This window comes from Episyrphus balteatus, chromosome 1, assembly GCF_945859705.1.
Source record: "Episyrphus balteatus chromosome 1, idEpiBalt1.1, whole genome shotgun sequence".
NCBI classification, from domain to species: Eukaryota; Metazoa; Arthropoda; class Insecta; order Diptera; family Syrphidae; genus Episyrphus; species Episyrphus balteatus.
Genome location: NC_079134.1, coordinates 171902206 through 171918934, shown reverse-complemented (window position 1 = coordinate 171918934; position 16729 = coordinate 171902206). Strand labels below are relative to the sequence as shown.

The window sequence follows — 16729 nt, the reverse complement described above, 5'->3', positions numbered from 1 at the left end:
CCCAAATGAGATAATTACGCAAATTATCTCATTTCGAATGTCAAATTCTATAGAAAAAAATATTGAATTTGAAATCTGAACTGATCTCATTTGTGATTTTATCTCGTTTGGGCTCTAGTGAAAAGAAGTGTTTTCACTACAGCCCAAACAAATGCGATAATTTTGCAATCACCGCTTTTTGCTTTATCACCGCTGTCAGAAAATAAAAGTTTCTGAACCACAGATTAAATATTTGTACAACTGGCCCTTAGAAGCTCTTAGCAGTGACTTTGCTTGAATTAACCAAGTTTTTTGCAAGAGTCAGATGCAGCAAGAAAAATTGCCTTAACTTGCCACCCATTGATAAACACCAAAAATTGCCTCATCTTAAAAAAAATATTCAACCAAAAATTACATCGACTTGGCATCACTAAATATTTGTTTGACAACAAATTTCCTAACACGTTTATTAATTCTAACATATATATTTATCTGTTTCACACCCTTACATTTTTCTAAACACCCAAATATCTTCTTTCTCATCTGAGAGAGAGTCAAAAAAAAAAAATTCTGACATTCCTAAAATGTCATCAAAAAATAAAAATTTTCAATTGTCAAACGGCAATTTTTTTTTAACTATTATGGTTTTTGTTGAATATTTTAATAAAATTGCTAAAAAATATTCCTCAAATTTTTCTCAAATCATGCACAAACTAAACACGATTACTATCTGCATTATAAAAAACATTAAAAACTATCAATAACATCATTTTTATTGGTTATCCACAACAAATAAGTGCGCGCCAAGTCTCTTTCTTGGTAGACACACCAAGAAAAAACAAAAAAAGGAAAACATCGCCCCAAAATATCCACAGGCGAAGTCCTTTTACACAAAGGCCACAAAGATATGTCTCAAAAACGCAAATTTGAAGAATATCATGACCCAGACTATCCCCAAGATAATTCTGGCAAAAGATTACGAACCACTTCTTTGCAATCTTCTGAGCAAAGAAATGCCCGTATCAAAGAAATCATTAATAGAGAGTTTAACCGGGAAGTTCATTTCCGTGAAGAGCAACTCGATGAAATCGATACAAAGTTGGCCAAAGCCAAGGACATTCTCCACCAAATCCGTTACACTGTTGTTTCCGATTATTACCAAAAGCAAAACTTGCTTTACAGTGAGTCGGAGGCAGCAGTGATGCGAGGTTCGTCATTGTTCGATAATGAACCTGACGGCCCTCAAGTTCCACTGCATCCTGCTATAAAAAAGATTGTTGGTAAAAAGCCTAAAAGCTATGATGAACTGTTGCGTGTTCGACCAACCGTTCGCGAAGCGGCTAAAACCGCCAAAACTTCAATAAAAGAAAAATCTCGCACGAAAAAGGAAGAAAAACGCATTCAACGAATGATCAAACAGCGTGGTATTGTAATTGATCATTCGAATCCTGAGCAAAATGCCGATGTGGCTGCAATGATGGGCATACAGGATCCAAATGGTCCACCAATTAAAATTCCACGTCATGTGGAACCGATAAAAGTAGATAAACCATTGCCAAAGCTTAATAGTGCGAGATTGAATAATCAGACAAAACATTTGATTGTTGTGGGCAATACATCGAAATATATTGGTGATGAGAAACCTTCAGATAATTCGTCTCATAAATGGCTGGTTTATGTTCAGTCAAAGAGTTCGATTCCCATTGAGAAGTTTGTAACGAAAGTTAGGTTCTTTTTGCATCCGTCGTATAGACCGAATGATGTTGTTGATGTTGAGTGAGTTGGGATGATATTAGTTGCATTTATAATGTTTTTTAAAATGATTTTTTGATCTTTTTTTTAGAATACCACCATTTCAACTTGCTAGACGTGGTTGGGGAGAGTTTCCTGTGCGATTACAGTTATTTTTTGATCCGCAAATTGATCAGAAACCTGTTCAGTTGGTTCATAATTTGATATTGGATAAGACTTTAAGTGGATTACAGACAATGGGTGAGTATTTTCTAAAAAAATTATTACCATTAAATCCGAGAAGAGTAAAAATATGCTATCTCTGATGCATTACAGAAAAAATAAATGTTCCACTGATTCCAACTGAAATGTTATGATAATATGACAAGACATTTTTCTTATATAGCTCTCCTTTTTGTAGTGAGATGGATTCCTTTCACATTTGTTTAGTTCCTTTAGGGATGAGATTAGTTTCAAGAGGGAACCAGATGCTGTAGTTTGTCTATATTAGTTGACGTTAATTAAATGCTAACTGATGAAAGCGAGTAGATGAATTGCGCTTTTGCTGTCACAAAACAGATTTATTTCCTTCTGGAAACAATTCGGTTTCTAAACGAGTTAGTCATACCGACTGTTGTATAGCAGCAACCATAAGCCATACCTTCTGATTCAGTTGTTGAAAGTGCAACTGCCGCTTGTCGCTTTGTAAACTTACGCTGATCGACTTCACTTCGCCAGTAAGCATCGCAAAATCATTGAATTTCTGTAGCTTCCTTATGGCAGGTAAAATTTTTGTTGATTGTGCCTTTCATGTACTGAAAGACGTATTTATTTAGACATATTTTGTACCTATTTAATAATTTGACAACATAACTTATGCCTGAGCGAAAAAACATCAGCTTTCATCTATGGTTGTTTAGACATCATTATTTGTTTTTTTCTTCTGAAGCTGGAGACACTTTCTTGGATAACTTTTGATTCAAACCCGTATTATTATAACAGTTGCTAACTTACTACCGAAAAACCCTTAAAAGTTAGCGGAACCAAATTTTGCATGAAGGTTTTTATATCCCTTATCATTAACCCTCTGTCGGCACACGGGTGCGAATTTGACAGGACAAAAATTGAAAGTGGTCACAAAAAACTGTCTTTATAAGGGTGAAAATAAATTTTTTTTTAATTGTGAATTCGAATTCCTCGGAATATTCTACATCAATTTCATATGTGGTTCTCTATAAAATAGTGAGATCGAAAAAAGTTCTAGCGACATGAAAAAGTATAAACCAAATTCACAAAAAAGAGGTGCTTTTATAGAGGGTTAAAAATCAAAACAATGCAATGCAAAAAAAAACATTCATATGACAAAATGGTATTTTTTTTAAAAAAAGGGGACATTTTGGGATATGCACTAAAAAACATCTTGGTACAATCTTGAAATTAGTGCTTTTAGGCTAATTTTTTGGTTTCTATCTTTGTTTGGATATTCTAAAACTTATATCAAAAATCTAAAAAATCTCATGTCCGCAAGTCCTAATTTTCCTGGATTGAATTTAAGGTGCAGATTTTAAAAAATTGAAAAACTACACTTCAGATATTTGTGTCAAATCAACATGAATAAGGTACATTACTTTTCAGAGATGGTCAGATTGATTTGTTTGTGGGTTTTGTTGGAATCAGCGTTAAAAAATACCTTGAAATCATATGGGTTATGTTGGTTTGATGAAAAATGCGTTTTCTTAAATATATTTCAATTTTTACTGCAGTCATATTTAGGGGCTGTATAAACCTACAAAAGGATATTAAAATTATTTCTCTGATTTTTTGTATAAAATATATCCGTTATTAAAAATACCTGTTCATGAATCACATATGCTTCATGGACGCTGTAAACGCGGTACAAAAAATAATTTATGTTCAAATGTGATTCATTGATATTGAATTGTGACGTGATATTGATGTTTTTTTTTCCAAGCAAGAACGAAGAGACGTAGAACAATATTCGTTTAGTAGTAATGTTGAATCTTATATGATTCATGAACGTAGGAAACATGGAAAAAAATACAATTCACGAATCACAAATGATTCATTGGACAGTGAAGTTGTTAAGTTAGTTGTTCCTCTATGGAAATGTAAAACCAAAAATTTGCTTTGTTACCTGACCAAAGTGGCATCGGGTTTTTGTTGAACAAAATTCTTGTTTCTATTCAAGTAGCCTGCAGTGTATTTAAAAAAGACTGTTAACGTTAAGAAGAACAAACCTTAAGAAACGTTCTCTATTCTCGTTGTTTCTGCTAACGCTATGGTTTTCCAATCTTGTCATTCAAATCTTCCATTACATAGCGTTTTGAGGAGCTTTATTTTCAAAAAGTGTCTTCATTAAAAAAAAAAAAAAAACACAATCTTTGTTACGGTAGAAATATAAAGAAACATTCTCCAACTCTCCAGTTACGAGATAGTTATTTCAGAAAGATAGGATGACATAACGTAAATAGGGTTACATTCAAAATTTCATTGGTAACCACAATTTTTTTTTTGTGTGAAACGATAAGGTGTTTGTTAAAAATAAGGAGTTTATTTATTTATTCACTTTTTCGTACAACCACAATAAATTATTTATATGTAGAAAAGTTGCGTATCGTCAAGTTGAACCCTCTACAGCTTCTGAGTCTCAAAATGTGTTAGATATTTATATTGCTTTGTAAAAAAATAATTGTTTATTTTGTATCTTTGTATAATAAAATTATTATTAATATTACATATTTTATTCCAGGTGCTGAGACTCTAGTAGAAATATGGTTACGAACAGATTCTATAATTCCTCCTTCTCTCTCACCACCATCAACATCAACAAAACCATCATATCGCACAGCAACCCTAACAAAATCCAAACATCTATTGTCACCTTCAAAAACCGCTGAAATTATAAATCCCAAACCCGAAATAGATGATAATCTGTTTGATTTCTTAGATAAAATCGAATCACCTACGATATGTGCAGATATAGAAAAAATACAGCCAACATTTATGGATTCACCAATAGTCGATAGTCAAATATGTCGGAGACCTCTTGGTTTGCCTCCGGCTAGAAATATAACCGAGTCAATTATGCGTTTGAGTGAAGAACCATCAACGTCATCAGTTTCATCATCTTTACCATCTTCATCACCCAGAAGTTCTACAATAACTTCATCATCATCAATTTTATTAAGTCCAAAAGCGGAAAAAAAATTCACACCTAAATCGCCACCTCCGATAGTTAGTGAAAACGATAAAATTCATCAACCGGTGAAAATGAAACAGGAACCACTACCACCACCTTCATTACCACCGCCAGCACCTCCAACGCCGATGGTGGCTATTCCTTCGAAACAGTTTCCAGTGGAGAAAAAGGCTACATCGACAGTTACACACACAAATGGCACTAGTTCGCTAATTGTCAATCCAAATGTTCTGCAAAAGAAACTCGTCCAGTTTATTGACAAAGATGGCAATGTTAAGATCATGCAAGTTCTTATCGCTCCAAAAAAACCTGGAGCAGCCCCTCAAACCACAATACAAAAACCAACAATTGTCAATGGGCTACCAAAAGTGGTGACAAACAATGGAGAAGCTCTGCAACAGCTTCATAATGTGAAAAAACCTCCCCCAAAACTGAATGATATCGATGCCAATGGCAATATTCAAGGCAAATTTCAAGTAAAAGAAATATCTTCATCACCATCATCATCACCTGCACATTCTTCACCCAAACACCAACCCACATCTACAGTAACGCATTTAGATAATAATTCAGGCTCAAATCAATTTGGATCCAAACCAATATTTCGTCGAAATGGTCCTCAGGTCAAAAATCAAGTAATTCACAAAGAAGGCAAAGTTTTTATCATTGATCCCATGCAAACAAAAATAAAGCAGGAACAAAAGAAACAGGTGTCATTGCTTAAACCACAAATAAGTCTCCTCAAACCGATTGTTCAAAATGACAACCTCGGCAACTGTATTCGTAATAATGCAGTCAAGGTTTTCAAACACACTTCAATTGCAACAGATCATGATTACACAAATCGACTGAATCCTAATCGATCAGCACCCAATACAGTCACTATTACTAAGACATTGCCTCCATCACAATCATCACCGGCTGCTTTCCGTCGTGCAAATACAATTACAGTTCGAAATGTTATAAATCCGGCAAATTTCGTACCTTCACGGGTGCCGGAATTGAAAAAGGGAAATTTCATTCCTGTTAAAGTAAATCATAAGCCGGTTATAGCGTTGATGAAGAAACAGCGTAGAGAATATCGTAGAGAATTGGAGCAACAGTTTAACAATACCGCATTTGCAACTGTTCGTAGTGGAGTGGAATTCCTTTTGAGACGGCTGCCAATGGTGAATAGTTTGGCGTTGGAGAATGATTATAAAATGGCTTTTCCGTTTGTTATTGCAACTTGGGCAGAGTTTCGGAAGACAATTTCAATTAAGTTAAAAGCATTAGAGGTAAGTTGCATTGTTCATTTACTAAGTTTTAAATTATTCTATTCTCTACTATATAATAATACAATGCATAATAGCCGTAAAAGTAGGTTTATTCATTTAGGGCCAATTTGTCAATAGTCAGATAAACCTCAGATAAATCTTATTCCTAGGAATAAAACTTTTTTTTTATATTGACATTTATTGAGTTTTATTCTTCTGATAGTCTATAGTCTAACTGACGATTGAAAAATCAGGGCTAAATCAAATATTTTTAAAAACAAGGAGCAATATTGTAGACAGTGAATTCAAGATTTTCTGACTTTAGATAGTTTGGAGTTAAATTTAATAATTTTTCCATACAATCAAACTAGCTACCAGCCATGAGAAACCCTACATTTTTACTTGTTCTATAGGGCAAGTATTGGTTTCTTGTCAAATTTGAGGTTTTAATCAAAACCAACATTACGATGATGTAGAATTCTGAAAAAGTGGGTCTTGCAATTTCGCCCGTGAGTTTGTGCGTCCATCTGTACACATTTCCTAAACGCGTGGACGGATTTTCTTCAAAATTGGTACAGATGATTTTTATGGAATTCTGAAAGTTGTTTTTTTTATATCTCACTTAAAAAGTGTACAAATTTTTCAAATTATAACAAATAATTCCAAAACGGCTCTAACGATTTTGATCAAACTTTGCAGTAGTAATATTGAAAGCGATTGCAATAAAACTGCATTTTTTTTTTTCAAAAAAGTCAAATAACAAACAAAATTTTTCATTTAAAAAAATTTTGCCCTATGTATTTGTCAGCTCTTTCTCAAAACCAACAAAATTTCTTTAAAATTTATATAGAGCCAATCTACAAGTAGTAAACTTACATAAAAGTGTTTTGAACAGTCGTGCATTTTATTTTATTGAACGCAGTGTCAAGCAATTGCTGTTTATTATGAAATTGTTTAAAAGCCTAATACGCAAGTTGCCATAAATTATAACTTACGTTTTTTTCAGTTTTTGTACGATTAAAATTCTTGTGATTTTCAGTTTGGGTTTAGGAAAGAAAAGCATTTTTGAAAAATATTTATAAAGCATTTGACAAATATCATCCATCAGATGGGATGTTTATTGACTTAACGAAAGTATTTGAGTTGGACAACTAAAAAAATTCTATTAAAAAAGCTTTCTAGATTTGATTTTCGTATTAATGTTTTCTGTTAGTTTTCGCCATATCTTGCAAATTCAGGGCAATACGTGAAGTATTACAATATTTAGATGCTGGTGTTCCTCAGGGATTAGTCTTTGGGCCGTTAGTTTTTTAATTTATATAATGTTCTATTTTAAAATTGCCCCTTAGGAGAAAATTAGTTGTTTTCGCTGACTCCGATTCATAATAAAAATAATATATTATTAGAAGAGCTAAGATCTGTTAAATGAACGGCAAAAGTTAAAAGGAATAGAAAGATATGAAAGGTAGGGCTGAAACCCACAATTCCAGATTAGCAGTCAAGTACCACATTCATTTCACCATTGAATGTTTTCTCAAAAAAAGTTAAATTTAAACAATTCAGTGATTCGATATCCAATAGAATTAATTGTGCTTTTCTTCTGAATTGAAAAAATTTTCTTACAATTTACAAATACATAGTTGGACGTACTTTTGCTAAAAAATCTCATGGGTTCATCCATAGTTTGAAATACTTTAGCGTCTACTTTGTAGCACTATGTTTCAGAGTGCTACGTTTTTATGAGATAAACTTATTATGAAGAGAGGCCAAAATTTCTTCACATAAATCCTTAGAAACTTACTCTCATACTCTTTTCCAAATTAAATTCTTAACTTATTTTTAATGAGCCTTACAAAAATAATCATTATTTCAGTGGCTACGTGCAAAGTACATTTCAAGAAGCATAACTCAACATCCAAAGCTCAAGACTGCAAACCTATGGACAACAAAAGAAATTGTAATCTTTGCTCGTCATCACGCCTACACACCTGTGATAAATTCAACACAAGAAGCAAAAGATGCCCAAATAGGGAATAATAAAATTAAAACTGAGACTAAAGATCCCAGCTTAACTGAATTAGTGAAGAATGAAATTGAAAAAGAACACATTCACTATCAAACTGTGACGCCAAATCATCGAATATGTGATTGGACTGAACGAGCATGGAAGCGTGTTAACACTCATTATAAAGAACACGAAACAATAATTGATGTTGACGGCTTAGATGATAATGAGTCGGAAACAAAACGCTTAATAAAGCAATCACCTTTGAAAACATACCAAGGCAAATTGTGGCTGTCGATAGATGAGAAGTTGGAGAAGGAAGCCAATTTAGTGAGTGGAATGTGTCAGGATATTGGTATTCGTCTTCAGCCAGAGGAAATACATCGAGGTAAAATTTAAAATAAAAATAAATAGAATTTCTTTTTAAAGTTATTCTTTTTCTAGATGTAATTCATCCGACGGCGCAAACTCTCATGTCTAAGACCCTTCGTCTCTTCATCCAGGATATAGTTCGTCGTTCGATTGCTTTCAAAATGAAAAACAATAAAGAAATGTAAGTTCATGAGTTTTCTAAACAAAACAGAATACAAAACTATTTCTTATTCTTTTCAGATCACCAAATGATATTTGTTTAGAGCCAGATAATATTCGTAGTGCTCTCAACTCCCGGACTGAGTTTGATTTCATAACAAATAAATACTTTGGTACAATTAAATCAAAGGACCTACTCGAGTTGGGATAGGAACGTAATTTAAAATAAAAAAAGAAGTGTAAATTAGAAAAAAACTAAACTTAAAGTTAACTTTGTCGGTGTATTTATTTTATACAAGTCAACTGTAAATATATTTTATTATTATTTTTAATCTCTCTCTTTTTTAATTATTATTATAATTAATGTTAAAAGCCTTTACAAGTGAATAATATGTGTTAAACTAATACAACAAAAAGGTCAATTATTATTGTTTAATGGTTTATTTTTTTTTTGTCTTGTATTCACCATCCAATAGGAATATCATATTCTATTGCAATTTTTTCAAGCCATGTAAACAATGGCTGATAGTATTCGATTAGGGGTTGAGCGGAAATTTCACGACTGCCAGTTAGAATGTAGAGGACTTCACTCCAATGAACTGATGAACCCAAGGATAGAGCTTTTCTGTGGATGAATGATTTAAATTAATTAATGATTATAATTGATTATTAAGGATTGATTTTATTTTTTATACTTTAAAATATGACCGGCTCTTTTTGAACCATAAATATCACAGCGATGAAGAGGCATTGGAAGTTCTTGGCCAGTATTGAATTTTCCAAAAACTGTCTTCTCACAGAGTCCTTTGAAGATTTGCACTTGGAGAAAACTTGAAAGAAAGTACCTAAAAGAAAGATGAATGATATATGCAATCAATATTTTTGACTCAGAAAAATTTGACTCATAAAAATTCATCAAAATGACAAAAAAAAAAAACTTAATAGGGTTTAAAGAGTCCGGATATGAACAAAATCTTTTACTTTCTTGCAGTGAGCAACGGAAAAATCTCAAGAAAAAGCAGTATGAAATTCAAAACCAGAAGATTTTTTAATAAGACTGAATAGCACTCTTCCAACAAACTAAATTAAAAATAGGTGAGAGACACAAAGTCTGGTTAATGCTTTCACACATTCGAGAAGTACGGTTAAGGAAAAATCTCTGAGAGATAATAAGTTAAACCAGATTATATCGTGTTAAATTTGATACACTTTATCAATAACCTTACATAAATGGAGTTTTACCTTACGTATGGAGTATTATCAGCCACATGATACTTAGCAGCCGCATCAAACATATCTCTTCGATTTATCCAATCTGGTGCATGTATACCCTGTTCTTCCATGCTCAGCTTCCAAAAATATGCATTTGCATCTTCCATTGTGATCTCTCCACTAAATATTTTCCATCTCCATTGATCCAAAATATACTCAAACGGAATATGTGGAATCTTCTCTAAAGCTAAACGCAACAAATGTGATAAATCAAATTCATTGATTGATTTATCATGAACATCTTTAAAACGCATAAATGTGTCCATTTTTGCATTTAATGAATCAAAATCTGGATATTTTGTATCACCCAATGTAAAAACATCATTTGTTGTGAACTTGGGAGAACTTTTTGGAATTGGAGCTTTACGAAATTCTTTTGCTTCATTATTCTCATGAACAACTCGTAGTTCTCTAGTTGAAAGTTTTCTCGTTGGAGCTAAAAATTTATCGTTCAACAATCCCAGTCTAATCAAATGTTGCGGACTCATGATGCCCAAAAAGATGGCATCACCAATAGCTTCACCAAATGCAGAATTTGTTGCATCTTGAAAGAGAGGTGGTTGATTTAGAACATGCATGTAATATTCAATGTGTCCCATTTCATGGACAATCACATAAAAATCGTTTAGTGTTGTTTCGGCACAAACTATCATGCGATAATCATCGCCTGTAAACATGTTGCCAGCACTACCATGACATTTTGTGTTATTTTTGGTCTTTTCAAATTTCGAATGATCCCAGAATTTCTGGGTCATTTGATTTCTGCCCATTGATGTGAAGAAATCTTCAGCTCTTTTGACCTAGAATGGTAAATTTTGGCATAGAGACAAGTTGAAAGTTTTTTTTTGCTGTGAAATACCATATCAAGAGTGCTCCAGTTGGAATTACGGACGTTATCTTCAATGTAAACATCGGAAAACGGTGATAAAAGTTTATGATAGCTACTCCAATCTTGAGACCACATGTTACCTTTGAAAAAGTAGAAACACATGAAAAAGACTCTTAAGTAAAAAATTAAGGGATTTACCCAGAAGATGTGCAGGAATAGGACCTTTTTTATCCATGAAATCAGGCTTCTGGAACTTTTTGTATAGAACATTCCTCAACACCCCATGAAGCAGTTGGTAGTAGGGCTTTATTTTATGCCAAAGTTCTTGGGTAAAATTTTCCAAATCTGGAATTTCAAGCTCTTCACGCCAGCATTCTCCAATGTCATTGTAGCCTTTTCAAAAGGTATGTCATGTTCGTTAAAAAAGAAAGAAATTAACAAGCCACTGGAAGCCTTTACCATTATTCTGTGCTCCAGCATTCATCAAATATACAGCACTAGGATAGGAATTTCCAATTTCTGGTCCCACTGCCAATCTCCATGATTCCCAAGCCCATCGGACAATCACATCCTGAGGCAAAGCACAGTCTAATCTGTGAAGTGCAGAAAAGTTTCCCGCCATTATTTTCTCCAAGTCTCTTTCGATATCCAAACAGAATTTTTCAGATTCACGAATTTTTTCATCTATTTCGAATTCCTGGGAAAAATGTGATAGATCCTTTAGGCCTCGGAAAATGTAATAATCATCTGTCACGTTGCCATCGAAATAATTTAGAGGATTGAAGTCGATACGCCTGAAATAAGATATAAACTCGAGTTAAAATGTTCAAGAAGTTAGCTTAAGGCCAGTTGTATAAATATTTAAACCGTGGTTCTTTTAAAATCGGAGGTATAACTAAGATTTAGCTCTGGTTCAAGGTTCAAATGTGTTAAAATAACCAAGAACATGATTGAACCATAGTTGAACCACATTTAACCGATATCTGCGAGTTTAAAAGTTGAACCAAGGTAAAACAAGGTTTGTACAACTGACCCCAAGAATATTATCATACAATTTAGGTTCAATCAGTCTCATATTTAATTTGACTATTTCACTATCTGGAGTTCTTGCATAGGTATAGTCCCAGATTCGATTAACATTTATACAAACATCAAAAGCCTTAGGAAGACAGATTTCCGTTTCAGAGTAAATATTTTGTATCTCATTTAAGATGGCCGATAGTTCTCTAAGGAAGAAGGCACAATTTTGGTTTAATGTTTTTCTTTCAGAAAAGTTTACAAAATTATACGAACCCCCCTTGGTATTCAGTGTATCTAGGTCCTCGACAGAGAAGCCAAACCATGCGCTTTTGAACATCAGTCATGTTATCCACAGTCATCTCCTCGGCTTCTGTACATCGCTGATGTTGCCATTTCGAACGATGTTTGCCTAATTGTGATGCTTCGTCGTATACATGCGAATTAGGATCTATTATAAGATCCCAGGCAAATGAAGCTGATAGTTGATTCAAAGCCAAATATTGAATATTAACTTCCTGTAGCCAATCGTTGAAATTGGTCGAACTGATTTTGTTTGATCCTGAAAATTTCAAATTAAATTTTATTTTATAGAACCAATACTAGGCCCAGCAATTTAAGTCAAAATACGGTCATGAAACTGCAATTTTTGCGGGACAACATTTTTTTTCATGAAATGTGTGCCGGGGGTATGTCTTCATAATAAAAATCAATTTGGAAAATAACCATTTCGGTATATGAGGTCCTTCAATTGTCTTACAAAAAACCCAATTTAATAACTATTTTTCCATTTTTAGTCGATTTTTATATCCATCTAAAAGGGGTTGAGATAGACCATCCCCATTCCACTGTAAAAGAATATAGATGGTTAAAGACAAAAAGATTCTTTTCCATTCAAAGTTTGATATCTCAGCATCGAAGTGTTCGTATTGAAATTGAACTTAAAAAAAAAAACAAAAATTTATTCTTAAACAACAACTTTTTAGACCAAAAAAGAAGCGGAAAAATTTCAATAAGGCTGGGCGCACACATGCGATTTTGATCGCGCGATTATTTAGTCGCAAAAATGGATCACATGGATTTCAATGCCTGTGAACACACATGCTTCCCGCGATTAAAAATTTGAAAATTGTGTCTACAGTCATTGAAATTCTTGTCATCTAATTTGCGACTGAATAATCGCGCGATCAAAATCGCATGTGTGCGCCTAGCCTAAAACATTTTTTTTCGGTATTCAATAGGAGCTGCGTTGCTTTGGAAATATTTATCTACTTTTTAGTACTTAAAACTACTTTGATCTACTTTGCTATACTGAAAAAGTAGTTCAAAGCAGCTAAAAGTACTAAAAAGTAGATAAATATTTCCAAAGGAACGCAGCTAGGACGGAACACGTACTTAAAAAAAATAATAATTTCGTTGTAAGACTTCCAAACAAGGAAAATTCAAGCTTTAAAGTCCTTGTTTTTAAATTTCAGTACGACCATTTTAAAGGGAAATTACTCAAAAAATTTGGATTTTTTTTATAATCCCTTAATGTTTTCCGCTAGTGTATATTATTTTTAATTTTTAAATCAATAGAACTAACTAAACTAAATAATTCTACCACAGACTCATAAGACTTAAAAGTCATTTTTTTTTTCTATATTCAACATGTTAGGTATCTTCTTTGATGTACCTATTGAATTTTGAAAAGAGTTAACTCTGTAACAGCCGTTTAAAAAATTTTTGCTGCAAGCTTTTAAACATTCAAAATCGTCAATAAATGAAAATACAATTTAAAAGAATTAAAAAAAAAAATTGAATTTAATTCGATCCCAAATTAAAGGTAGGTTTGAAGTGTCTTATTTTTTTTTTTTTTTTCAAATTAAGTCATTTAAGTTTACAGTTTCTCTATAAAAACAAATTGCAGTCACAAGTTTACTGTTGGTTTCTATTTTCAACATTCACAAATATTGTTATTATTACAAATAAAGTAAAAATAATTAACATTTCGTTGTTTGTATAATAATCTTTATTTTGAACTTCAATAACTCATCTTATCAATGAATACATTAATACAAAGGTCAAGAACTTTTAAAATATGTAGAGAATTTATTTCCAATCATGCGTTTTATAATTAGAATCAAATTGTATAATTAGCTGAAACATTAATATAAACTATAATTAACACCGATCGCGTAAAACACTTAATTCTACATCGACTATAAGGATCAATTTTATCTATAACAGTAACAGAAACTCTTCCTTCTGCACATTCCCATCCAGTGGCCTAGTTTCTCACAATATTCCTGGCACTTTGGGAAATGCGGACGATAGCGTGACTGTTTCACGCATAACTCTCGTTCATTGGCAGTGACGCGAATTTTGATAGCTGCAACGCGTTGCTGTGGTTCTTCGGTTTCATTCAATGGGACAACTACTTCGTCATTCATAGCATTGGCACCCTGAGATGATAACAAATAAACTCCACACGCCAAAATTATAAACAATCCTCGCAAAGTAAAAAACCACATTTTTTCAAGCCGTGATAATTTCGCTCGATAAAAAAAGATCTTGATAAGGGAAGAAAATGTATGTTCGCACTCTGATTTCGAATCAAAAACTAAACTAAACTGAGCAGAAATTCTTTTCTCGTTCATTCAAATAAAGGCGTGTAAGTTGAGGGATTTTTAATCGGAGCGAGCAAAAAAAAAAAAACAGCGTATTTCCGTAGACAATAAATTCACACAGAATTTGGGTGGTACGCGACCGAGTGATGAAACAAATAAAAAAAAAGTTTAATCATAAAACAAAATATAAATAGGTATCAGGCAGCAGCCGAGATGGCCAAAGACGTGCACCTATACATTTTTTTTACTTCAGACATGAAATTCTTGATTGAATCTATATGTTCTCCAGAAGTCTGCGGTGGTCTGACGTAAATGCAAAAGTACTCGTACTTCGATGGGTACAAATTTAGAATAAACAATAAGTTATTTAAACTAAAAGCAAAACATTTCGAAACAAATTAATTTAGAGGCTGAAACGCGCCCAAGGATATTTTTTCAGAAATACTTGTGGTTAATAAAAATAAACAAAGAGTACGAGCATTGAAAAAAAGATTACGTATACGCCACCCTAACTGCTGAGTTTGTACATATTTGATAGGAATAATTAAAGTTAATTTTTTTTTGTTCAGTTTTATTTCATCTCAAAATTAATTTTATCTTTGTGCTAAATGCAGGTGGCATAAATTCATTTATGATTTAGAAAAAATTTCTTGTGCTAGTTATAGTTTGCGTTAGGCATTTAGTTTTTTTTTTTATTAAAAGAAGTAGAGGTTTCTTTTAAGTTCCTATTTAAAAAACCCAGAGTTTCTTGAATTTGGTACATCGATATTTTCTTTAAAATCATTTCTTTTATTTACTTAAACTCGCACTATGCAAACAATAAAATTGACACCAAAAATAGGGAGAAATGAATTTTAGAATCAAAAGTTGAAACTACATAGATAGGTAAACATAATGTCCACGATATATTATTTTATTCATTTTTTAAACTTTTTGGACGTAAAAAATAAGATTTCCGGTGTGAAAAGTGTCCTGAATTCCTAAAATAAAATGAAAATGTGGCCTGTTTTAATTTAACATTTTAACTCTTTACCAAATATTGAAATATTTTTTGAGCCTAAATATTTTGGATATTAAATTAAAGAAATTTCAAAAATTGTACTCTATATTGTAAAACCATATATGCAACAAGGAAATAACAGCTGGAGCCCAATGCTTAGAATGAAAAATATGCAAGACATTTTAATATTTGCGAGTCTGATGTTGTTATCAATTTTGGGACAATTTTGAAAAATGTTGCAAATCATGTAAGCTGTAATTATGCCGCAAATAGTGTGAGATCTTATAGTATTCAATTCCAAACGATTTGTAACTGCACGAAAAAGTTACATTCCAAAGCAATATTTTCGATAGGCTATGATTTTCCATTGGTTCTTTTATTGTAAAGTTGAATTTTTTTTTCGAGCTTCGAGCTGAAAGCGATTACATATTCTTCGTTGAACCCCAATGGTTGGTTCTGAAACCGTGTCCAGCGTTGTTCCTGCGTTGGGTGCAAGGTCATGTTAATAAAATTTGACAGGTGAACACATAGTGGAATTAATCGCAGCGTATTAAGGGAACGTTTCAAATATAATATCGTTTTACGCATTACATTCACAATTGGGTATTTTATTAATAGTTCACATTCACTATAGACAACAATTTTAGATAAATGATGTGTTGAAAAATATAACACGAATGCATCATTATTTCGATAGATTTTACTTTTTCACTGTGCAAAATAACACATATTTACTTAATATTTGTAAATTTAAAAATCAACAATTCTGACATTTTATGTTTCGTGTTAATACAAGTACACGTACAATTTAATTTAATAATAAATAAGTATTTTGTTTATTGAATCACCTATAAAATCAGTTGCAATACAATATTTCCATATAAACATGCAGAAAACGTAAATCACTATATCCTTTGACATTTCACCGAGCTGTACAGACTTGTTGTTAAATTTAAATCCAACTGAAATACTTTTGGTCTAAATTTTAGTTTATATAACATCGGTAGCAGACCAACAAAATGAACACAAAACAAGGATACAAATTCAACGTTGAAAAACTATAGCAACAAGTTTGAGACATGCGCCTTATAGAACTGCTTTCTTAGCATTCTTTAGAGTTTTAAATTTAACAGTACTTAACAGAAAGCAAGTTTTAAAGTTCTTAAAAAATTCTGTTATTTAAAAATAACTTAGCTTGAAACTTTTTGAGACGCTTCTGTATAAAAAAACACTTTTCCTAAGAATTGCATGTTTTCGAAAAAAATGCACCAAGCGCATGT

The 16729-nt window shown here is 32.5% G+C and overlaps 2 protein-coding genes across 2 annotated transcripts; one reads left to right on the top strand and one right to left on the bottom strand.

Moving 5' to 3' along the window:
* Nucleotides 1-595: 595 nt before the first annotated feature.
* On the top strand, nucleotides 596-9054 carry LOC129921481 (YEATS domain-containing protein 2). The gene is made up of 6 exons (XM_056003321.1): nucleotides 596-1755; nucleotides 1823-1971; nucleotides 4481-6207; nucleotides 8060-8579; nucleotides 8636-8744; nucleotides 8804-9054. The coding sequence occupies exons 1-6, from the start codon at nucleotides 887-889 to the stop codon at nucleotides 8931-8933; spliced, it is 3504 nt and encodes a 1167-aa protein (XP_055859296.1). The 5' UTR covers nucleotides 596-886; the 3' UTR covers nucleotides 8934-9054.
* A 6-nt stretch (nucleotides 9055-9060) lies between these two features.
* LOC129912500 (angiotensin-converting enzyme-like) lies at nucleotides 9061-16425 on the bottom strand. The gene is made up of 9 exons (XM_055990772.1): nucleotides 16298-16425; nucleotides 12117-12402; nucleotides 11876-12049; nucleotides 11283-11617; nucleotides 11022-11216; nucleotides 10854-10963; nucleotides 9965-10794; nucleotides 9418-9567; nucleotides 9061-9347 (listed from the first exon to the last, which is right to left on the bottom strand). The coding sequence occupies exons 1-9, from the start codon at nucleotides 16368-16370 to the stop codon at nucleotides 9185-9187; spliced, it is 2316 nt and encodes a 771-aa protein (XP_055846747.1). The 5' UTR covers nucleotides 16371-16425; the 3' UTR covers nucleotides 9061-9184.
* Nucleotides 16426-16729: the final 304 nt, after the last annotated feature.

Bases quoted from the DNA above. Each gene is read 5' to 3' on its own strand.
- LOC129921481 (XM_056003321.1), top strand. From the start codon at position 887: ATGTCTCAAAAACGCAAATTTGAAGAATATCATGACCCAGACTATCCC. The intron at 1,756-1,822 runs GTGAGTTGGGAT...TCTTTTTTTTAG, and splicing joins AATGATGTTGTTGATGTTGA to AATACCACCATTTCAACTTG. The intron at 1,972-4,480 runs GTGAGTATTTTC...ATTTTATTCCAG, and splicing joins AAGTGGATTACAGACAATGG to GTGCTGAGACTCTAGTAGAA.
- LOC129912500 (XM_055990772.1), bottom strand. From the start codon at position 16,370: ATGTCAAAGGATATAGTGATTTACGTTTTCTGCATGTTTATATGGAAA. The intron at 12,050-12,116 runs GTTCGTATAATT...CTTCTTCCTTAG, and splicing joins TACACTGAATACCAAGGGGG to AGAACTATCGGCCATCTTAA. The intron at 11,618-11,875 runs GTATGATAATAT...ATCTTATTTCAG, and splicing joins AGACTGATTGAACCTAAATT to GCGTATCGACTTCAATCCTC.